This window comes from Melanerpes formicivorus, unplaced genomic scaffold, assembly GCF_026170545.1.
Source record: "Melanerpes formicivorus ecotype bairdi unplaced genomic scaffold, bMelFor1.0.p_v2 SCAF_27, whole genome shotgun sequence".
Taxonomy (NCBI): Eukaryota; Metazoa; Chordata; class Aves; order Piciformes; family Picidae; genus Melanerpes; species Melanerpes formicivorus.
In genome coordinates, this window is record NW_027142379.1 from 7875853 (window position 1) to 7899856 (window position 24004).

Here is a 24004-nt window from a genome sequence, read left to right on the forward strand (position 1 = left end):
AGATAATTCAGTGGGATGAGGAGGGGAAACCTCCTCCTTATCACATCATCCAGATAATTCAGTGGGTGAGGAGGGGAAACCTCCTCCTTATCACATCATCCAGATAATTCAGTGGGTGAGGAGGAGAGGGAAATACTCCACAACCAGTTTCTTTTAAACATTAATTGCATTTAATATTTAAATGCCCAAGGCTGGCACTGCTAGACAGACTGCAGGATGAATTCCAGTGGAACAAACCTTGCTTTAAATACAAAAGCTGTAGGAAGCTATGCCCACACTCCCCAGAGACAACGAGGTATTTTAACTGTACACAAGCCTGAGAGTCCAAGAACATCTGCAGAGCTTCCCCTTTGCAGCTGTGACCTTTGCTGAATGTTGGGTACTGGATAGTTCCTTCTTTATCCAAAGGCCAGGGCAAAGTGCAGAACCATCTTGAAAGGGGAAGAATTTCTTACATCTGCCTTGCCACATGTTTAACTCAGGAGTGTTGAAATGTTCAACCACTTTTTCAAGCCATTCTGACATAGGGAGGAGGTTTCAATGCATCTTCCTCTGCATCCAAGTCCTGGGCTGGAAACCGATCTGGGCAGTTAAAAATTCTGTCCCCAGGGCCTGTGTGAGGAAGGAAAGAGGAAACCATTAAGCCTGGTATAGATAGATATTTGCACAAACCCCTGAGATTCTTTTGGCTTGGAGTTATTTTGTTTAGCAGGATTTCAGCCTGGGATGTACAGCTTACATAGGACACTCCTTTTGCATCTAATATCTTCACTGATGATGAGGGGATTGAGTCAGTCATCAGTAAATTTGAGGATGACACCAAGTTGGGAGCAGATGTTGATCAGTTAGAGGATGGAAGGGCTCTGCAGAGGGACCTTGACAGGCTGGACAGATGGGCAGAGTACCCATGATGATGGCATTCAACAAGTCCAAGTGCTGGGTTCTGCACTTTGGCCACAACAACCCATGCAGTGCTACAGGCTGGGGTCGGAGTGGCTGGAGAGCTGTCAAACAGAAAGGGACCTGGGGGTGCTGGTTGATAGCTGGCTGAACATGAGCCAGCAGTGTTCCCAGGTGGCTAAGGTGGCCAATGGCATCCTGGCCTGCATCAAGAATGGCCAGCAGGAACAGGGAAGTCATTGTGCCCCTGTACTCAACACTGGTTAGGCTACACCTTGAGTCCTGTGTCCAGTTCTGGGCCCCTCAATTTAAGAAGGACATTGAGACACTTGAATGTGTCCAGAGAAGGGCAACGAGGCTGGGGAGAGGCCTTGAGCACAGCCCTATGAGGAGAGGCTGAGGGAGCTGGGGTTGTTTAGCCTGGAGAAGAGGAGGCTCAGGGAAGACCTTATTGCTCTCTACAACTACCTGAAGGGAGGTTGTAGCCAGGAGGGGCTTGGCCTCTGCTCCCAGGCAAGCAGCACCAGAACAAGAGGACACAGTCTCAAGCTGTGCCAAGGGAATTTTAGGCTTGAGGTGAGGAGAAAGTTCTTCCCAGAGAGAGTTGTTAGCCATTGGAATGTGCTGCCCAGGGAGGTGGTGGAGTCACTGTCCCTGGAGGTGTTCAAGAGGGGATTGGACGTTGCACTTGGTGCCATGGTTTAGTGGCCATGAGGTGTTGGGTGACAGGTTGGACTTGATGATCCTTGAGGTCTTTTCTGACCTTGTTGATTCTATGATTCCATGAATACCCAAACACATGAGGGAAAGCTACTCACTTTGTACAGCACAAATCATTTCCACAGCCTGGTTTTGGTCCTCACTAGGTTGCAACCATTCCTGTGAATGAAACAGGGCCATCAAAACATCTCATCTGTGAGTTTATTCAAGAAGATATACCTGAACTCATTTTAAAAGCCTGTGCTAACAAGTGTGAGCCTGAAAGTTTACAGCAGCACTTGGTATCTTTAGCCAAAACCAGCTGCCTTGTAACCCTGCACCCATTAATTCCTTACCAAATGGGCTGGCTGGGTGACCATTTACTACAGCATCAGAATTACATTAGCAGAGGTGTAGCTTGTATTGGCTGCACTCACTTAGACACAGTGTGTGCCCCATCACTTGAGGCAGAGTCCTCAAGTGATGAGCAGTGAAATGTGGTCCTATGCTTCACACAGAGTACACCTCTAGTGTCACAGTATACCTCTAGTGTTAAATTTGTAGCTCTAGGGATTAGGCATCCTGGTTTGTAAGCACCAGGAAGTGTTTGGAATGCTGTACCAGGAGCAATTATTGGTTTAAGAGTGAGAGAAGAAGGACCAGTTTCTGAAGAGAGCAGAAGTTCCTAGGAATGGGACCAGAAGGAACAGGACCAGAGTAGCTTCAGCACTAATGGTTTGGAAAACAGAGATAACTTCTGCTAGGTCTTACACAAGACTGAAAATAAGAAGCAGGTAGTACAAGAAAAAATTATGAAAAGAATAAAACCTGCCTAACATCCACTCAATTCCTTAGAACTAGCCCTGGATGACTGAGGCAGACCTGAGGTTAGAATTACAGACAAGAGACACATCTTCTCACCAGTTCCTTCCCCTCACACATCACAGAATCACAGACTGTTAGGGACTGGAAGGCCCCTTGCAAGATCATCCAGTCCAACCCCCCCTGCCAGAGCAGGATCACCCATCTACACACATGTGCAAAGCACAAACAGATAGGTGGCCTGGGCTCCTCACTCACCATCCCAGTCACGCTGTCGTAGCAGGAGCAGCGCGGGAGGCTCCGGCATCCCAAGTAAGCCATCACCAGCACGAGCACAGCACTGCAGACAGACGCAGCCAGCATGGCCACGTTAGCACCCTTGACTACTTTATGAAGTACAAACTTCTGCCAGCAGAAAAGGAAACATTCAAGTCACATTGAAAAAGTGAAGCTCACTGCCAAAAAAGATAACTGCAAGGCTCCCCAGGGAGGTGCCTGAACCCCCAGTCCTGGGAGGCATTTAGAGTCACAGAATCACCAAGGTTGGAAGAGACCTCAAAGATCATCAAGTCCAACCTGTCACCCAACACCTCATGGCTACTAAACCATGGCACCAAGTGCCACATCCAATCCCCTCTTGAACACTTCCAGGGATGGGGACTCCACCACCTCCCTGGGCAGCACATTCCAATGGCTAACAACTCTCTCTGGGAAGAACTTTCTCCTCACCACCAGCCTAAACCTCCCCTGGTGCAGCTTGAGACTGTGTCCTCTTGGTCTGGTGCTGGTTGCCTGGCAGAAGAGACCAACCCCCTCCTGGCTACAGCCTCCCCTCAGGCAGTTGTAGACAGCAATAAGGTCTCCCCTGAGCCTCCTCTTCTCCAGGCTAAACAACCCCAGCTCCCTCAGCCTCTCCTCACAGGGCTGTGCTCAAGGCCTCTCCCCAGCCTCGTTGCCCTTCTCTGGACACGTCCAAGAGTCTCAGTGTCCTTCTTAAACTGAGGGGCCCAGAACTGGACACAATACTCAAGGTGACACGGTACTCAAGGTGACACGGTACTCAAGGTGACACAGTACTCAAGGTGACACGGTACTCAAGGTGACACGGTACTCAAGGTGACACGGTACTCAAGGTGACACAGTACTCAAGGTAAAGAGGCAAGGACGTGGTGCTGAGGGGCATGGTTTAGCACCAGACTTGGGAGAGTTAGAGAATGGTTGGGCTTGGGGGTCTTGAAAGTCTTTTCCAAGTGAAACAATTCCATGGTTCTAAGAATGCTGCAGTTACATCATTACTCAGGGTCAGGTTTGGAAATAGCTTTAGCAACAAGTAGAAACCCAAGGAATGTCTGCTCCTCTTCACACTGGATGTGAGTAATGTCTTCTTGCCTCACTGCACCTTGGCAGCCTGACATTTTGATTCGTTCTGCAATAAACTAATGAACAGCTTCAACCCACCTGGAATCTCCTCCTCCCCACAGGGAGCCATGGCTTGTACCAGATCTGAGGTACAAAAGGTCTAACTCATCCCCTCTCTTCAGCTTTACTCTGGGGGTTATACTTGAACAGTAGCCATTTTTAACCAGATGATCCTTAACTGTTGTAACTTTATCACCTGAGGTGCATGCCAGGAGGGATTCAAGCCCAACAATTGCTGCCTCAAACCAGGCCAAGGATACAGCCAGCACCACGACTTTTCCCTGGCACAACCCAAACCCTGTCACACTCAGCAGCAGTTAACCTAACTGTAGCGTGTGTGTGTGTCACTTACAGTGTGGATAACGTGGACTGGGAAAGAGCTCAGCTCCTCCTCTTCACCATAGCTCAGTGTGAGGGAGCTGTAAACTATGAGGACGAGGATGGCAACGCAAGAGGTCAGGGAAGCAACTATCAGCACATTCACCTGGACAGCAAAATTAAGGGAGAAAAAGAAGGAGAGCAGGAATTAAAAGCTATCCTCTGACAAATCAACACAGCTAATACAGACAAAGTGCAGCAACAAGCACTGTAGCCTTTAACCTCCCCATTACACTAACAAGAACTTGGTAGCAACAGTCACTTGGAAGCCAAACACAGAACAGTAAAGGTCACCATGATACCAAACTTCTGAGCTACAACTGAGTCCTAAGCCTTAACCCTGGGTGCTAGTTGGACCTTTGTTGTTAGAGATCTTTTCCTTACAAACAATATTCCCCTTTGGAGCTTGCATGGCTGGGGAGACCTACCTAGGACATGCAAGTCATTTTACTTCTGTCTTAGTGCACACAGTTGTTGCTAACAGGAAGGCACACCAAAAACAATGCCTTCCAAAGCCAGGATTTGTACAGAGTTTTGCTTGTTATTAGAGCTCCTCTGCTGCAGCAGAAAGGGAGGCAACTCTGCATCCTCCTGTGGCTTAGCAATGCAGCTGCTTCTGGGGAGATAGCTCTAGGAAATGAACTCTTAATCCTGCAGAAGGACTAGGCAGCTTATTTCCCACCAAAACAGCATTTGGTTTCCCCAACACTTTTGTCCCCACCAAACACACATATATCCCTCCAGGCTCACCAGAACTGGATTCTTCCTCTGAGACGAATACAAAGCCAGGACACCTGGGACTCCCATCACCTGCAGGGCACAAAAGGAGTTTGTAACTGGAAGAGAAGTATCAGGTTTGGATGATAAGCTGCTACAGCACGGATGAAAGGCCCTCATTTTCCAGGCTTGGATCAGAGCAGCTTAGGTCAGAAATGGAAGAGAATTGCTGATTTCACTCTGTTTTCCTCTCCAACATCTCCTGGGGGCAGGACACTGCATGGAATACATCTTACTCACTTACTACCCCATGGCAGCAACCCTCTGACTGGCTTTGTGGCTCTGGCCACATAATAAAACTAATCAGGTAAGTTCCATTTAAAGAGCGAAAAATGCACACTGCTCTCCCAAGTCCTTATGCACTTTATAGATGAAGAAAGATATTACTGAAAGGAGATGGGCAGCATCTGCAGGGATGAGCACACTTCTGTCCAGCTGCCCTGTGGCACTGCTCACCAGAGTACAAGCAGTGCCATCTGTTTGTACATCTTTCTACCCAGTGGGGCAGGAAGAGCAACATCAGGGTACTGAACACCAGCAAGTGAGAATTGCCCACTTCTCATTCCAGAACAGAGAATTAACAGCACTATGCTGAGGGACACACCTAGATGGTCCTCTACCTGATGTGAAGATGAAGCAATCTGCTCTTCAGTGGCCTCTCTATGGTCACTATGCTTCTGCAAAATACCCTGCCACTGGCCACTGTGCCACGTTTTCTACCTTACCCAGCACAAATGTCTTTTAGTCAGCTCCACCAGAGGGAACTGTGCTTGCACTCTCCTGTTTCCTGATATGGAAACTTTTATTATCTAGGTTCAAAGCAGGCAACCAGGGAAGAGCTGGCAAGGAGTCCTGGCCTCCCTCCCACCCCTAAGCTGTGTGCTGGGAGGTAGCAACGGGGAAAACCCAGCACAAAACAAAGCACAGAAAACAACAGCGCAGCTTTACCATCCCAGCCCAAACTGGAGCTCTGGTTTTGCTCAGCTGAGACTCCGTTCTGAAAAGGCTTTCTATGAACCCACTGCCGACGCACACCGTGCTGAGGGCTATCTGGAACAGCCCCAGCACCACCATGGTCCTCTGGTTGAAGATGAAATACCGATAGCGATCCATCCTGCCCTGCCTCACACGTAGAGGCCCAGCTGCGGAGACTGGATGGCTGCGCCCTGGCCCTCCAGGACAGCTTCTCCTGGGAAGGAAGAACAGGACAGGAACATCAGGTGCTGTGGCACAGCAGGACCGCAGGTTCACCCCAGAGTACAGAGGTCAGCTTGTCCTGGTTGGCATGAAGTGAGGGTGAGCAAAGGTGAGGCAGTGAAATCTCTCCTGCTGCTGCCCACAGGTGCCTGGGACACCTTTGCTGGTGTTGCTGGGTGGGGATGAAAGGAGATGAGAGGCTGGAGCTGTTTAGTATGGAAAAGGGAAGCATGAGAAGGGATCTTCTGAATGCATATAACTATCTAACCAGTAGAGGTCATGAGGATGGGGCTGGGCTCTTCTCAATGGTGCCCAGTGGTAGGACAAGGGGCAGTGTGTACAAACCAGAACACGGAAGGTTTCACTTGAACTTGAGGAGAAATTTCTGTACTTTGAGGGTGGCAGAGCACTGGACCAGGCTACCCAGAAATGTTGTGGAGTCTCCTTCTCTGGAGACTTTCAAAACCCACCTAGGCATGTTCCTGCGCAACCTGCTCTATGTGATCCAGTGTCCGCAAGGGGGTTGGACTAGGTGATCGCCAGAGGGCCCTTCCAAACCCTACCAGTCAGGGATTCTGTGCCGCTCCCCCTTCAGACCCCGGGGCCAACCTGTGCTCTTCGGGGTGTGCCTTGGTTTGTTCCTTGCAGGACAAACCCCCTCCCATCCCAGGCAGCAGTCGGCCCCTTTTGCAGAACGCTGGGAGCCCTTCTCCGCTTGCTAGGGCTCCCGGGGCTGCCTGTCTGTACTGCCGGCATCGAGACTCGGCTCCGCAATTCGCCTCTGCTCTTCACCGAACGCCGCCACAACCCGGCAGGGGCTCCGAGGAGACCAGCGAGGCACAGTCCCCTGCCGCCTCGACTCCCGTCGCCACCGGCGGAACCCAGGAAGCGCCGCGACCGCCCTGCCCGCCCCATCCCGGCAGCTTACCTGCGGCAGGGCTGCTCGGCGCGGCCCAGGGCGCACTCGCCCACCGGCGCTGCTCCGCGGCGGCTCCGGGAGCCCCGACGCCCGGCAGCGGGCAGGTACGAGGAAACGTCCCGCTCCGCTTCCTGGGGAAGGAAAGTTCCGATCGATGCGGAAAGAAACCGAAGGTGTTGGGAGAGGCTTTGCCGTGCCCGCAGCGGCTCGGGGCCGCGCAGAGTACGCGGCTGCTCCGCCCCCGCCCCGGCTCCCCGCCGAACCCTCCCGTTCCCCCGGGCGCTGCCGGTGCTGGGGCAGGTCCGTGCCCCCTCTGAGCTGGGCTGAAATCACAGGAAGCCCCCCTCAGCGCCTCCAGCCTCACCAGACCCCACGCTAAGCCTGCCAGCGCTCCACAGGTTCTCCGGTAACCAGTTCCTGGGGCTGCCGTCGGTCCTTTAAACAAACCCCCCGCGAGTGATACCAGTCTGGGACTGGAACACAGCTGAGATGGGAGAAGCCAGCCCCCTGCAGTATCCACAGTCCAGGCTGCTGAAGGAACAGGTGAACCCAGTTAGTTTCCAGAGGTGAAAGCCACCCCACCGGCTCTGGATGTGGTGGCCAAGAGCTCCGTCTCTCGCGGGGGGTGGCAAATGCCCTGCGCAGGTGGCTACAGCAGCGCAAGCAAACCTACTGGCAGCGCAGGGGTGAGCCCATGTGTGCTGCTGTATTAGGGCAACATAGTGCCGGGCAGGCAGGGGACCTGGTTGTGAAAGCACATCACTTAGATCCCAGATTCTCTGTAGATCATCTAGTGCAAGCAGCTGCTAAAGCAGGTTTGCCAGAGCAGACTGCACAGGATCACATCCAGACAGATTTTCACTATCTCCAGAGAAGGAAACTCCACCACCTCTCTGGGCAGCCTGCTCCAGGGCTCTGGCACCCTCAGGGTAAAGACATTTTTCATTAAGACCAAGAGAAACCTGTGTTCTGGTTTGCACCTGTTGCCTCTTGTCCTATCATGGGCCCTCACTGAAGAGCCCAGCCCCATTCCTTGACGCACACCACTTGGATATTGATTAGCATTGGTAAGATCCCTTAGTCTTGTCTTCCTCAGGCCTCAACCTTTCCTCCTGAGAAAGATGCCCCAGTCCCATCATTTTCTTTATGACACTCTCCAGTAGCTCCCCTTTTCTCTTGAACTGGTGAGCACTGGCCACAGTACTCCAGCTGTGGTATCTCTACAGCATAGGACAGGGACAGAAGAACTTCCCTGAAACTGCTGGTCATGCTCTTAATGCACCTAGGGAGAACACTGGCTTTCTTGGCCACATGGGCATATAGCTGAGTTGGGCCCCTGAAGAACATCAACCAAGAGGCAGATCAGGCCGCTCAGATTGAAGTGATTCAGGTGGATCAGACTGGCACCATAAGGGTGAAAAACTTAGGGCTCACCACGCCCATGACTCTAGGCCACTGGGGAAGGGATGCAACACAGAGATGGGCTCAGGATTGAGGGATGGACTTCAGAGCATGCCTCCATTTTACAGCACAAATTGTAAAGACACTGGCAGGATCGCCTTCCATAGCACAGCACAGCTAAAGCCCATGTCCTGTGCGTTGACAAGGGAATAGCAAAAGCAGCAGAGGTGCTAGATAAAACACAAGGGGCAAGGGGGGCAAGAGCCTTTTGCTCTTTGCTGATGCAGTGGCCTACATGGGCCACAGCCTGGTCCCATACATGAGCAATGATAGCTGCAAAGCAATCACAGAGCACACAAGCGAGAGGGATAGGATAGAATAAGGATAGGATAGGATAGGATAGGCCAGAAGAGACCTTCAAAATCATCGCGTCCAACCTATCATCCAACACCGCCTAATGAACTAAACCGAGCAACCAACCCCTGCCCATCTACAGCCTCCCTCCAGGTAGCTGTAGAGAGCAATAAGGTCTCCCCTGAGCCTCCTCTTCTCCAGGCTAAGCAACCCCAGCTCCCTCAGCCTCTCCTCATAGGGCTGTGCTCCAAACCCTTCCCGAACAGAACAGAACAGGTTGGAAGAGACCTTTGAGATCATTGAGCCCAACCCATCATCCAACACCATCTAATCAGCTAAACCAGGGCACCAAGCACCCCATCCAGTCTCTTCCTAAACACCTCCAGGGATGGTCACTCCACCACCTCCCTGGACAGCACATTCCAATGGCCAATCTCTCTTTCTATAAAGAACTTCTTCCTAACATCCAGCCTAAACCTCCCCTGGTGCAGCTTGAGACTGTGTCCTCTTGTTCTGGTGCTGGTTGCCTGGGAGAAGATACCAATCCCCTCCTGGCTACAATCTCCCTTCAGGTAGTTGTAGACAGCAATAAGGTCTCCCCTGAGCCTCCTTTTCTCCAGGCGAAGCAACCCCAGCTCCCTCAGCCTCTCCTCATAGGGTTTGTGCTCCAAACCCCTCACCAACTTTGTTGCCCTTCTCTGGACACGTTCCAGCAAGTCAACCTCCTTCCTAAACTGAGGGGCCCAACTGGACACAGGACTCAAGGTGTGGCCTAAGCAGTGCTGAGTACAGGGCAGAATGACCTCCCTGCTCCTGCTGGCCACACTGTTCCTGATGCAGGCCAGGATGCCATTGGCTCTCTTGGCTGCCAGGGCACACAACAGAGCCAGCAGAGGATGCCCAAGCCCACGACACACACACAAATAACGAGGGAGCTGAAGAGAGTTTTGTTGAATATTTTAATATCTGCATTGCCTTCATAGCGCAATTAAAGCAATCTTTAAAATTCACTTATTACAAATGTTTGTCAAGTCTGTTTTGTTTTTTTTTGTTGTTTGTTTTTGTTTTTTCCCCAGAAACATTTTGTTTATTTTATTTTCTCTTGCTTCCTTGCACATACACCCAAACACACTTATAAAAACCTCATTCATAACATCAAAGGAAGGGCAATCATCATTCATGTAAACATCTTTCTTAGAGTTATCCATTGTTTTTTTTTTTGTTTGTTAAAAGTCATGAATAAACCTCCAGATGTTCAGTAAGGCTCATAGTTCGAGTACAAATGTCATAAAACACCTATCAAGTACTGTATACAAGTTAAATACGCCGGGGTTAACACACGTGTTAAGCTTACCCCAAGGATTATTCTTTAGCACTTAGTTCTTCAGAACAGAGAACACCCAGGAAACCATGGGCTGAAGAGTATTAAAATAGCAGAAGGCCCAGCAGAAACTGTTAAGTAATCCATAATTAGTTGGGGGTGGTTTGGTTTTGTTTCGTTTAAGTCGGGATCTTAGCTCAAGAGTTCAATTCAGTACAGTGAACGGGAGGAAACGCTTTCGAGGAGGAAAGCTGCAGAAAGGAGGGGGGGGGTCTGTTTGTAACTACATCACAGGGGGACAAGCTGAGAGGTATGTCCTGAAGATGTGACTGGCCTTGCTATTGCAATTATTTATCACAGCCCTGTGTCAGGCTGCATAAACACTTTCCCAAACAGCATGAAGCGACCGTTTGTCATTGTAAAGATCACTTGTTGCATCTCCCCTTGAAAAGAAAAGAATTAGCTATTTATTGGTAATCAATTACTCTTGCATCTTACCAGAAGACATTCTGTTAAATTTGGGTTTAGATCTCACTGGAACTTTTGTTGTTGTTACATATTCAGCCTACCATGAGAACATTTCATACATCACTTTGCATACAAATGAAGGTAAAAGTTGAAGAGGGTCTTTCCCAACACTCGTGATTTCTATGGCTTGAACAGTTAATTGCTTAGAAGTTTCATGTTTCTACCTGGAAAGATCAATCAATCAATAATAACCATAATAAAAAGAGAGTAGTTACAATAGGGAAAGAAGGCAGGAGCTTCGATCACCTGCAGACAGAAGAGTGCCAAGAGGAGGGTTTCCATTCACTGATAGTGACCTCAAGTGTTCAAAACCTTTGATCTGGGCAAGTAAACATGCACTCAAATCTTGCACCTTTGTTTGTTTTACCAAAAAAACACAAATACATCCCTTATAAGACTGCTTAGAAATTCTTTGTCCACAAAAATATATTATTTCTCAGGTTTTCCAGTACACAAAGCAAAAGGAACAAGTTCTCCCTGGGACACAAGTGAGTGTGAAGCCCACCGACACCCCTCCCAGGTTAAAGCTGCTCCCACCCCTGCGTTCCTCGCCCAAATACTCTCGGCGGATGACAGCGTGGTGGAAGGGAGGAAGAGGCATCTAATGCAGCACCCCAGCATGTAAGGAGACACTTCAGCAACATTGTTTTCAAAGCAATTGGGAGTTTTCTTTTTAAGTGCTTGGAGGTGAATTCCTCAGGCACCCGCAGCTCCAGCGACTGCTGTGCCGGAGGAAAACAAAGCAGCAGCTAAGCTGTACGACTCGTTACCTCATCGCAACGGCAGCGTTCTCCAAAAGGACCAGCAAATGGAGTGAAAGGATAGAAACCAGAGAGGTCTGCGGGACAGAAGCAACACCATACAGTTCCTGGCACAACCAAAAGTGGTGAGCACTGGTGTTTGACTGAAGAGAAGGGCAGCCAACCAGGCAGGAGACAGAAAAACGCCAATTCCTACCGCTTCTCATGTCCTCGTACCAGTCGGGACACATTGGCTACCCTGCTCCTCCAGTGCCTGGCAGAGGGGGAGAAATCCCTGATGGTGCTCTGGCTTCCACACCAGCAACATACTACAACAGTCCCAGGAAAGAAACCACAGCCAACTGCGTGCAACAAAAAGCTCTGTGCCGAAGGTGGCTGAACTGAGAAGAAGGCTACCTAGTGGCTCCCAAAACGTGCAGCCCCACGAGACTGAGCTACCAGCCTCCCCCAAAGGCCTGGAGACCTGCACCAGCCACCCAGCATCTGAGATCTGGGCAGAAGCAGCAAGGGCCATCCTAGTGGGTATTGCTGCAGCTGTGGGGAAAAGTCAGCAAGCTCTCACAGCTCTCACTGAAGAGCCATGATGCCCACCCACTTCCTGGGACTGTTTCAGCAGTTAAGACCCATCTGTATTTATGTAGGTCAAGGGGTTTCTAAGAAGGAGGGGAGATGGAGGGAAGTATTTTCAGGTTTGTGAAGGGGAAAAAAAATAAATTTAAAAAAATCAGGTATTTTAGTAGACCTCAAAATGTAAAATCAGAGCATGAGACTCAACTTTAGAAAACCCTCCCTGGCCCTAAGCCCTTTTCCCTCTTACCCAGAGGAGTGACCCAGCAGCAGGTGGCTCTCGGCTGTGAACTTCTCATGCTCTCTTGTCTCCAAGATTCTCTTAGGAAACTAAGCTTCCATATTCTTGGTGACAAAGCACAGTGCTGCTGTAGCAGGAAGGTAACATTTAAGATTTTTTTCTTTTACTAACAGAGACAATCAGCAGCTGCTAGCACAGGCTGACGTAGGCTCCTGCTCGTGAAGGCGCTCAGGTAACAACCCTCCCTTCACAGAGGAGCCACGTGCAGCACTGCAGAGCAAAGGCAGACCTTGGGAGATGATCCATGCCTGCAAAGAGCAGCGGTTCCAGGTTGCCTTGTGGTATTCTTTAGCCACAATGGCTGTTCTGTGAGCCAGCTGCTCACCCAGGCTCAGCTGGCAGATACCAGCTGCTCTCCCAGTTTCTGCACTGACAGGACGGGTCTTTGGCCAGACTCTGAGAGGAGTGGAGCTTCTTCACTTATTGCATGTTTCCCCATAGTCAAGCTGCATTCAACAGACTCAGATGGATTGCTTTGCAAAATGACTGTGTCCTCTGCTCCAAATCCAAACCACATTTTGGTGTGGGTGTTGTGTTACTACTGAAGAAGAGTTTTGCTAAGCTGGTCTCGCTATCTAGTGAGCCCCAGAAGCTGAGCTGCAATACGTTGACCAAGTTAAGGCATTATTTGGAGTTCTGTAACTAACCTGTGTTATGGATCTGTGGTTGCCAACGCACACCTCTCAAAAAAACCTCTGAAGGACACACAGAGCCCTGAGCCCTTTTGCTACTCAGTAGTAAGAACCATCCCAACCGTCTCCTCCACTCTGTAACAGGCCACAAAGCAAAAGAAACCAAAGAAGAATGAAGAGGCTTGGTCCTGAGTCAAGCCAAAGCAGCTTTATAATCACAACTTCAATAGAAGGTTGGTCACTGAAGGAAGAATAGATTTTAACAGAGCAGAGCAAAGGGATAGCAGAGCTCACAGGGACAATAGCCACAGCTGTAGCATACTACCAGGCTACAAGCATAGGCAAGAGCAAGAGAATCTGCTTGACTGTCACCACATTATCGGCTTTTGAAGACACACAGAGGATACCTCAATGCGTTTTCCCCCTAGAATTTCTCTGGTTTAGGAGGTAACCTTCAAGCCTGATGTGCACAGCCCAAAGAGCACCTACCTCAAAAATCAGGCAATATGAAGACTGACAAAGCAATTCCACATGATGAGGTAAGAGCAGAGGAACTGAGACCAACAGGAATGAAGCTAAAGGAACTCTAGAGATCATAACATTTTAAGCACGGTTCTCTTGCAGGCACAGAGAGGCCAGCAGTTCAGAGGAGGTCAGCAATGCTAGGGAAGGAGTTACCATCCAGTCACAGGAGGGTTCAGTCACTTACCTTCCCTCTCCTCTTCCCTGCACTTAAACACAAGCTTCAACTCTGCAAACTTCATGTCCTGGCTGAAAACCCCACAAGCTCCACACAACAGCTTCCTACCAGAGAGGGCTGCAAATGGCTGAAACAGCAATGACCTGAAATTATGACCTGTGGACAGGCAGGGGAAAAATGAAGGCAGGCATATTTCTTTTTGAGGTTCATTTGCTGAAGCCACGCTGCCAACTGGCCTTTGACAACTCTCCCTCACCTAGGAGGCTCAATTTCATCTCTGCACACTCACTTGAGTCCCTGAGCTGTCATCTCTGCCAGCCACCTGCCTTGGACGAGAAGTGGAGCTGTGGCTTGAGTCTCCAGCATGAGGAGATGGGTGGTGTCAAAGCTCACATTCAGATCACTGCTGGAGGAGTGTCAAAAAGCCCTGAGCCTACCTGCTCCCCCTCACCTCAGCACACGCACAGGGTAGCTTTTGTGCAAGCTTAAGCGGTGAGGTGCTGGAAAAGGTTCGTGATCTGTCACAGGGACTAAACAGAGCCCCATTAGAGAGGTTCTTGTTAATAATTCCTAACTTTGCACAGGTACCAAAGCAAGGATTCTCTGACTGCACAGAACAGCAACCTCATCCTTCCACTTGCAGGTACCAACCCAACACATGCTCCACGTCTGGCTCCCCAGACAGCCAGACTCCCCTGACCATTCAAAGCAACCAACCCAAAGGTGTTGCAGTAGAAAGGTAGGTCTGATTTCCAAATCATCTATGTTACATATATATACACAAGCTTCTTTAAACTACAAACATTTAAAGAAAGTGTTGCAAATGCATCTGAGTTTTCCCTAAGCTGCTAAACCCAAAGAGAGCATCGGAGTCCCAGAAGGGCTTCAGCATCCAGACCGAGACGATAAATTATTTCTCTCTTAATACAGCATTAGGCAAGACCAGTACAGTATCTGGAAAAAAAACCCAACCCTCAAAACAATAAATGCACAATTTTCCCTACCCCTGAAAAAATAAAAACCCAGAACACAGCCCTGCTGATGAATATTCACAAGCCCCCACTGTTGGCTGCAACAAAGCTCTGGATTGACCGCTGTTTGTAAATACGAGCAGCGAGTGATGGTTTATTACATTCATCATTTGTCTCTCAAAAACAATCTTTTCATATATATATATTATTATTATTAATATTTTTTTTGCAATCTTATTTTGTAATCTCCTACTACATTAATTTACTGTGTCTTAAACCAGTACTACTAAAGGACAGCTACAAGGCTACGCTCTTGTGTCGACTGAACGCGTACAAAAGGCATACTGCTCTCCCTAACCCAAGTGCTACAGCCTGCCCTCGAATTCATTACACCTCCCTGAAGAGCATCCCCTTGCTAGAACTCGAATTCATTACACCTCCCTGAAGAGCATCCCCTCGCTAGAACTTTTGCCTCAAGAGCCGGTCGCTCTGTACCGGGTGAAACGCACAAGAGCCGACTCACGGCCGCTAAACGCGAGTCGCCGGCTTGCCTTCCGGCGCACGGCCCTTCTGCAAGTCCTTCCAAACAAAAAAACCCCAACCCCCCCAAACACAAAACAAAGCAAATCCGGTTTTTCTCCTTTCAGAAAAACAAAAAAAAGTCTTCATGCAAAGAACAGCTTCGTTTGCGTGTCATAATCATCAACTAAATAGAAGAAGCCAGCCGTCGAAGGCTAGATAAATATTAGGTTTGGACATGTTGCTATACTATTTAAGAGAGCCACAGAGACCAACACACAGCACTCTCACATACACACACACAAGCCTTTCCACTAGTTAGAAAGGATTTTGTTTCCCCCCCTGCAAAAGAGGATCCGTAGAAAGAACAACGTTCAGACGAGAGGGAAGGGGGAGTTAAAACCCAGCCTCCTAGATGCTAATAAATAAACTGCTCTATTGCAAGATTCAGGTCAAAGGTTTAAAAAGGCAAAGTTATGCTACTATTAGAGAATATCAAAATGTTACTGTTATCATCACAAGTGGCATATATGCAAAATGCAGTTGCACAATAATGCCTAGGCAGGTAAGAGAGCAACACTAAGTCTGCCGACTAAAAGTGAATGCTATATACCCACTTCAGTTGTCTAAGTCTTTTGGCATCTTTGCATATGGTGCAAAAGCAGAAGCTACCAAAGAATACCACACCTCCTATAGAATAGTAAATAATTTCTCCAGATAAGACTGGTGCAACACTAGCTAATTTTGTTTTAAATCTGCTATGAGTAACACAGTCAAACCTAGTTAGTATGCAAGAAAACTTAGCTCTTAACACAGGATGCAAAGTTATGATGCAACAGCATGAACAATCCCTGGTTGTCCAGTTTTCAGTATAAAGGTAGTGCATAGATCCGAGATTCTGTTTCAGTTTGCTGAACCAAGGAGGAGCTTCCCCCTTTCACTTTTGCTGGGCAGCCTGGAAAGCTTTCAGTTCCAGCTGGTACCACTCCGGCGCCTCTGGCCCGTTCTGCCCCACGGGGTTGTGGTCGTATCCGTAAGCCACTGTTAACTCTTCGTCCTTCTCCACAGCCCTGATGGTGCGAATGCACTTGATAGGCCCAAAGCGAGGGTGGACAAACCTAGGCAAAGATTAAAACGCATTCACTAGGCTCAGCTGTTTGCTCACTGATGCTGTTAACCCCTTCCACAGCTTCAGAAGCCAGTCACGGCTCAGAGTGTCATCACATAGCCTGGTATCACATGAGTAGATTGCTTTGAGTCAACCTCATGAAGGCTGTTAAGAATCATAGAATCAATAAGGCTGGAAAAGACCTCAAAGACCATCAAGTCCAACCTGTCACCCAAGACCTCATGACTACTGAGGCATGGCTTCAAGTGCCACATCCAATCCCTTTTAGAACACCTTTAGTCTTGAAAGAAGAAGGCTGAGAGGGGATCTTATTGATGTCTATAAACATCTGAGGGTGGGTGTCAAGATGAAGGTGCCAGTCTCTTTTTTTGGTGGTGCCCAGTGATAGGACAAGGAGCAACAGGTACAAGTGGTAACACAGGAGGTTCCACCTCAGCATGAGGAGACACTTTGTGGTGAGGCTGACAGAGCACTGGAGCAGGCTGTCCAGAGAAGTTGTGGAGTTTTCCCTCCTCTGGTGACTTTCAAAACCTGCCTGGATGCCTTCCTGCATGACCTGTCCTAGGTGTCCAGGGGGGTTGGACTCAATCTCTGCAGATCCCTTCCAACCTTTAACATTCTATGATTCTATAAATAAAGGCAAAAATATTGGTATATTGAAGCAGCTTTATGTATCTCTCTTACTTGAAGGTTTTCAACAGCCCTACAACATTTATTTGTAATAAATAAAGGAAAACTGATCACTGCTACATGCCCTGGGTTTGCACTGGTAAACAGGAGAGATTATGAGGGACTGGGGAACATGGAAAATTGCTCACCTTCATACTCTCAGTGCAAGTCACCTACCAAACAATCCTGACACACTTCTGCACATCATCTCCCAGGGGCCCACAGGAAAGGGAACTGCCTTATTTCATGAGGGAAAACTACTTTTTACATATATATCTGCACAGGTCTGACTGTTTATACACTAGTACAAAAATATATATACCCTGGAGCCTGTGAATACATCTAAAGGTAAGATGCTTATGTTTTGAGTTTCAGAAACAGTACTTTAGATGACCTTGGCCAAGCACCTGTAGTTGAGCAAACATAGTGAAGACCTAGCCAAGCCAGAATGTAGAGAGCTGTGCTTACACCTTTCATAATCAAGAGGCAAGTTCCTAAAGTTCATGGTAACACTAACACAGTTGCAGACTTCAAGATACTCCACAGCTTAAATCCCAAGAGACTCAATGTCTCCATCTGCTACACCTGTGTCAGCAGAAGCTCCTCCAGTGCCTGGACCTTTTACTCAGCTCCACCATGTGAGCCCAGACTGCTGGGCTGGAGCTTCTCAGCACTGGTTAGGCCACACCTAGAGTACTGTGTCCAGTAGGAGGACATTGAGACACTTCAATGTGTCCAGAGAAGGGCAATGAGGCCAGGGAGAGGTCGTGAGCACAGCCCTATGAGGAGAGGCTGAGGGAGCTGGGGTTGTTTAGCCTCTCCCAGGCAACCAGTGGCAGAACAAGAGGACACAGTCTCAAGCTGCACCAGGGGAAGTTTAGGCTCAAGGTGAGAAGAAAGTTCTTCACTGAGAGAGTAATTACTCATTGGAATGTGCTGCCCAGGGAGGTGGTGGAGTCACTGTCCCTGGAGATGTTCAAAAGGGGACTGGATGTGGCACTTGGAGCCATGGTTTAGTTAGTCACAAGGTGGTAGGTATTAGGTAATAGGTTGGACTTGATGATCTCTTGAGGTCTGTTCCAACCTGATTGATTCCATGATTCCACTCCTGAAACATGGGACTCTACTTACGGGTCATAGATGCAGTTAGGAGTGAAAGAATGGTTTGCCTTATGCCCCAGGGAGGCGCAGTACTTGGCGGCATGGTTGTAGGGCTCTGGCACGTCTATGACTGTCTCATCATCCAGGGATATGGTATTTCCATTGAGGGCCCAGTCTCTGCCATCTACCTAGTTAGCAAGGCAAAAAAAAGTAATAAAATCAGTGTGTGTGTGTAGGAATCAATTTTGCCAGCAAGCTGAAGGCAAACATTCAAATCCATGCAATTAAAGCTTTTCCTGCAAGTCAGTAAACAAACAAGTAACACAACCACCACCCTTTGCTTTTTTTAATGCATGCACAGGTGAGCATGCACTTTGTTTAAATTAAACCCCATCACATTAAAATCTTAGAACAGGGTGCCTGCAAAACCCTGCTGTAAGAAGGGTTTCAGCAGGAGCAATGAGAATTCAGAGTGACTCTCTGCTCCCCTTTACCTCCTGGTGTGTAATTCGCACTCCGTTGTAAAAGGACATAACAGTGCTGGCTTCTGCTGCTATTTTGGAAAACAATCCTTCTCCAGCACTGGAAATGAGAGAGACATCGACATACACCCTGCAAGGGGAGAGGGGCATGGAATTAGTGAGCAGCCACAGTCTTCACTTTCAAGAAGTATTATCACAACACTACTGGCAGAAGGACTTCGATGTAGCAATAATAACAGCAGCAGTAATTCAAACCCTCCAAAACCAACTCCTCCTCCTTCCTCTTTTCCAAATGTTCTCTCTACTTTGTCAGATGGGGATTTGGTGTAAATTGAGGGCTGACTTTGTCTGTTAGCTTGAATTTTTATCTTTTGGTGGGTTTTTCCTTTCAAAGTGCCAGTCTAATATTGCTCCTCAATGATGCTTTAAACTCAGGAACACCCTCAACAGCATAACAGAACTCAGAGATCCTCTCTAAGCTGTGCATGTCCACACCATCAGCCCCAGATTATTCCTCCTCTGAGCAAGTCTTCAAAGTGAAGCCCTAGATCTTCAAGCCCTTGATACAAATGAATGCCAGCATTTTACCAATTGCTTATGTAGACATCTCAGACTATCAGAAAGTGATTTCAAGCAAGGTACCTACAGAGCATGGCCTCTTAGAAGTCTAAGGCTTGATACAAATGAATGCCAGCATTTTACCTTGCTTGTTTAGACATCCCCAACCTTATTGATTCTATGATCTCAGAGTATCAGAAAATGATTTCAAGCAAGGTACCTACAGAGCATGGCCTCTTAGAAGTCTAGGTAAAATGTGTAGCTGTGGAATAGCCACAGAAGAGGGGACTATGATAAGGCAATGTCTGAGGAACATGTTTTGACAGTACATGGTTGTCCTCAAAATGTATTTCACTTTCCTCCAGCTTTACAATTTACCCTTGCCTTTTTGCCTCATCTGTAGGGAAGGGAGAAAGCTTTGTCCAAGGCATGCCATCCACTGAGGCACACCAAACACACACAGCACACTGCAAACCAAAGCTAGCCAAACACCCAGAAAATAGAGACAAGCAGTGGGTTCTCTTGCTCAGAAGGTTGCAGATGTGGGCTATTAGTGGAGTCCAGGGCTTGACTGAAGGTGTCTTTGAAATGCTCAGAAATTATCCCAGTTTAATCTTTTAGAAAGCATCTCTGTTCTATCCAGCAGAGTGTAATTTTATCGTGCAAACCAGGAATAAATTCAATCGAGTCACATGCTGACGGATGTGCAGCTAGTGCTGTCCCCCAGGGATCAGTGCTGGGCCCCATCCTGTTCAATATCTTCATTGATGATCTGGATGAGGGGATTGAGGCAGTCATCAGCAAATTTGCAGATGACTCCAAGTTGGGAGCAGATGTTGATCGGTTAGAGGGTGGAAGGGCTCTGCAGAGGGACCTTGACTGACTGCACAGATGGGCAGAGTCCAACAGGATGACATTCAACAAGTCCAAGTGCCAGGTGCTGCACTTTGGTCACAACAACCCCATGCAGCACTGCAGGCTGGGGTCAGAGTGTCTGGAGAGCTGCCAAACAGAAAGGGACCTAGGTGCTGATTGACAGCTGGCTAAACATGAGCCAGCAGCGTGCCCAGGTAGCCAAGAAGGCCAATGGCATCCTGGCCTGCATCAGGAATAGTGTGGCCAGCAGGAGCAGGGAAGGCATTGTGCCCCTGTACCCTGCAATGGTTAGGCCACACCTTGAGTCCTGTGTCCAGTTCTGGGCTCCTCAGTTTAGGAAAGATGTTGAGTTGCTGGAAGGTGTCCAGAGAAGGGCAACAAGGCTGGGGAGAGGCCTCGAGCACAGCCCTGTGAGGAGAGGCTGAGGACGCTGGGGTTGCTTAGCCTGGAGAAGAGGAGGCTCAGGGGAGACCTTATTGCGCTCTACAACTACCTGAAGGGAGGCTGTAGCCAGGAGGGGGTTGGTCTCTTCTCCCAGGCAATCAGTGCCAGAACAAGAGGACACAGTCTCAACCTGCACCAGGGGAGGTTTAGGCTGGAGGTGAGGAGCAAGTTCTTCACTAAGAGTCGTTAGCCATTGGAATGTGCTGCCCAGGGAGGTGGTGGAATCACCATCCCTGGAGGTGTTCAAGAGGGGATTAGATGTTGCACTTGGTGTTATGGTCTAGTAGTCAAGAAGTGCTGGGTGACAGGTTGGACTTGATGATCTTTGAGGTCTCTTCCAACCTTACTGATTCTATGATTCAATTAGTTCCATTTCACAAACCCTTTCACACCCCTCTTAAAATGTTAACATGAGAGAAGGTTTCCAAAATTAAGCCCTAAATATTTAACAGCAAAGAAATATGAACAGTATCAAAAGAAAGAGAAAAAGGGGAAACAAAAACACCCCACCAAAACTTACCTCTCTGACTCATAAGGATCAGGAAGAAGAGCATTAGTAGAAATGCAAGATGAAGTAGACTTGTCAAAACTGTATACTGGGCCTAAAACAAAACAACACAACAAAGGAATTAAGCTAATTAGCAGCACTGAAAGCAAAGCAACCTTTAACTTCACCAAGACATTCAAAAACTCAATTTTAATGTCTGCTTTCAAAAAGGAATATTCAAGCAGAACTGCACCTGTAAAAGGTCTTCAGTGAGATACTGTTTCTGGATCATTTTTACCCCCCCTTAATGTACTAGAGGAGCAGTATTATGTGTCCAGAGAAGGGCCATGAGGAGGATCAGAGGACTGGAGAACCTCTCCTATGAGGACAGACAGAGAGTTGGGGCTGTTCAGCCTGGAGAAGAAAAGGCTCTGAGGAGACCTTATTGTGGCACTCCAGTATCTGAAGGGGACTACAAGAAAGCTGGGGAGGGACTTTCTAGGGTGTCAGGGAGTGACAGGACTAGGGGGGATGGAACAAAACTAGAAATGGATAGATTCAGATTGGCTGTTAGGAAGAAGCTCTTCCCCATGAGGCTGGTGAGACACTGGCACAGGTTGCCCAGGGAGGTGGTGGAAGCCTCATCCCTGGAGGTTTTTGCAGCCAGGCTGGATGTGGCTGTGAGCAACCTGCTGTAGTGTGGGGTGTCCCTGCCCATGGCAGGCAGTTTGGAACTAGATGATCCTTGAGGTCCCTTCCAACCCTGACAATTCTATGAGTATGACTAACAGAGGATATCTGTGTTACTCAAACTCCCAACTTTTCAAGGACTTTCAAAACTGACCATCCCAGGGTTTCTGACTAAAATAAAGCAAAACAAAACCCATAATATATTCAAGAACATACTAAGTATTAAAAGAAAAAGTAAATCTTGGCCTATTTCAAATCTGAAATGTTTTCTAGTCCAAATCCTGAAGAGACTTCAGCCAGAAGATAATGTTTAGTAACCACAAAGTGCACTTGCTACATTCAGTCATTTCCTGCCATTAACAAGGAGCTCAGTGCTACAGCTCTAATTAGATACTTAAATTCTTCTGCAATCAACTGTCAGAGGACTATGTGGGAGACAGGTTGAGAAGCAGTATTGCAAAGTTTGATAGAAGGCCATTGTCCCCTGGTGTCCAAGATCTGTTCTGGCTGAAGGGAGCTCCCTCCAGAGTGTAACTAAATCTTGCTTCCAAAGCACAACTGTACTCTTTCAGAAGAGATGTTTTGGTTATTGTTATCACAACTGAGTGATTAAAAACATTCAATGTCACATCCATCTGCTTCTTTATGCCTCCTCACTGAGTTTTATGTTCTTATTTCACAGCAAGTAAGCCAATCTTAGCTGGGAAAGCAGCAAACATCTTAACATAGTCCCTGTTTATGACCATCCTGCCTGCAGTTTAACCCACTCTGCTCCAAAACATCACATACACCTTAGAGCAACAAAATCCACACCAGAACTATAGGTCCCAGACATCACTGCCCTGGAGAAGCAGCACTGCATGTGCCACAGGCACCACTGTGACCTTAACCATTTCATAGCTGCTTTCTGGCAGCAGGACCAGGCAGACTGAAGGGTGCTGGTGAATCACACACTGTTACACAATAACTGAATCTACTGCACTAATTCCAGTCCCTGTGTCCTTTCAGCTCCCTGACAGAGATGCCAGAACATTCACAGTGCTGACATTCACTTGCACAAACCCAGCTGCCAGAGCTCCCAACCAAACCATGGCCTCCCTCTCCACTTCTAATTCTATTTACTAATGAAACAAAGCCTGTAGCTGTGCCAGCAGCAGCACAGCTAGGCAGGTTTTCATGCTGTCACAGATGTCAGTGGGGTGTGTGTATGCGTTGAGCAGGTCCACACCCACGAGAGAAGGGTTATGAAATGCAGCCCAGCAGCACCACCCCATGGGTCACTGCCCATCTGTTCCCAGAGCAAAGGGAGCACCCCACAAGCCTTTCTGGCTTCTCACTAACAGACTCATCATCTCATTGCAGTCAGCCTTTACTCTCTAATGGGGAACATCACAGGAACCAAGCTATTTTGTTTGCAGCCAAGAGCTGGTAGTATGAATGCAAGTTTCCCTGTTAAGCTGAACTTACTGCCTGGTACTACTTCAAACTGAGGTTTCCCATCCTCTAGAGATGTCAGGGTTGCCAGTTTTGCTTCTATCATTTCTCCATCTATGAACCTTCCAGAATATGCAGTTTTGCCATCAGGGTACACATAGGCTATCTTCTCCCCAGTCATCTCCCCTTCTTCATTCACTTCTCCCACAAGGCTGCCTCCATCCTGAAAGCACAGGCAAGCAAGAAAAGTTACATTTTTTACATAGTTATACTTTACTATCTTCAGTAAATGAGTATAGTTTTACTTCTTTAAAAGGTTGGGGGAAAACCTAACTACAGTAAGTTCAGCTGTGAGATCACGATAAGGAGTGAGAAGCTGAGTGAAGTCATTCCAGTCAGGATAAAAGTGCTGAAACATTGTCTGAAATAAGCAAAACCCAAGGTCTTTCCCTCTGTGGGGGACAGGTACTGAGCTCCAAGTGGCAAAACTCCTGTGCAACAGTTTTCAAACCAAACCACAAACACACATTGTCTGAGTTTTCTTAGGGCAAGGCTATGGTGGAGGAAAGAAACAAAGTGAATACGTGGCCTTGTTCACTGATAATTCACAGTACAGCAAAACAATTTGTGAGGGGTTTGGAGCACAAGGCCTTTGAGGAGAGGCTGGGGGAGCTGGGGTTGTTTAGCCTGGAGAAGAGGAGGCTCAGGGGAGACTTTATTGCTCTCTACAACTACCTGAAGGGAGGTTGTAGCCAGCTGGGGGTTGGTCTCTTCTCCCAGACAACCAGCACCAGAACAAGAGGACACAGTCTCAAGGGAGGTTTAGGCTGGATGTTAGGAAGAAGTTCTTCACAGAAAGAGTGATTTGCCATTGGAATGTGCTGCCCAGGGAGGTGGTGGAGTCAAAATCACTGGAGGTGTTTAGGAAGAGCCTGGCTGGGGTGCTTGGTGCCCTGGTTTAGTTGATT

The 24004-nt window shown here is 48.1% G+C and overlaps 2 protein-coding genes across 2 annotated transcripts in view; both read right to left on the reverse strand.

Annotated features, from left to right (window-relative positions):
• Window positions 1-147: 147 nt before the first annotated feature.
• On the reverse strand, window positions 148-7544 carry LOC137449023 (uncharacterized). The gene is made up of 8 exons (XM_068154096.1): window positions 7476-7544; window positions 7121-7242; window positions 5944-6184; window positions 4969-5028; window positions 4193-4324; window positions 2680-2826; window positions 1719-1779; window positions 148-612 (listed from the first exon to the last, which is right to left on the reverse strand). The coding sequence occupies exons 3-8, from the start codon at window positions 6106-6108 to the stop codon at window positions 509-511; spliced, it is 669 nt and encodes a 222-aa protein (XP_068010197.1). The 5' UTR covers window positions 6109-6184; window positions 7121-7242; window positions 7476-7544; the 3' UTR covers window positions 148-508.
• A 2242-nt stretch (window positions 7545-9786) lies between these two features.
• Window positions 9787-24004, reverse strand: part of SETD7 (SET domain containing 7, histone lysine methyltransferase) — a 31949-nt gene continuing 17731 nt past the window's right edge. Inside the window, exons 4-8 of the mRNA XM_068154019.1 lie at window positions 23070-23259; window positions 20946-21027; window positions 18560-18677; window positions 18096-18253; window positions 9787-16284 (exon numbers count right to left, since the gene is read on the reverse strand). Coding sequence (XP_068010120.1) covers window positions 16104-16284; window positions 18096-18253; window positions 18560-18677; window positions 20946-21027; window positions 23070-23259 — 729 coding nt within the window. The 3' untranslated portion in view covers window positions 9787-16103. The remainder of the gene's footprint in view (window positions 16285-18095; window positions 18254-18559; window positions 18678-20945; window positions 21028-23069; window positions 23260-24004) is intronic.

Bases quoted from the DNA above. Each gene is read 5' to 3' on its own strand.
- LOC137449023 (XM_068154096.1), bottom strand. From the start codon at position 6,108: ATGGATCGCTATCGGTATTTCATCTTCAACCAGAGGACCATGGTGGTG. The intron at 5,029-5,943 runs GTAAAGCTGCGC...TGTGCCCTGCAG, and splicing joins CTCCAGTTTGGGCTGGGATG to GTGATGGGAGTCCCAGGTGT. The intron at 1,780-2,679 runs GTGAGTGAGGAG...TTTCATTCACAG, and splicing joins ACGACAGCGTGACTGGGATG to GAATGGTTGCAACCTAGTGA.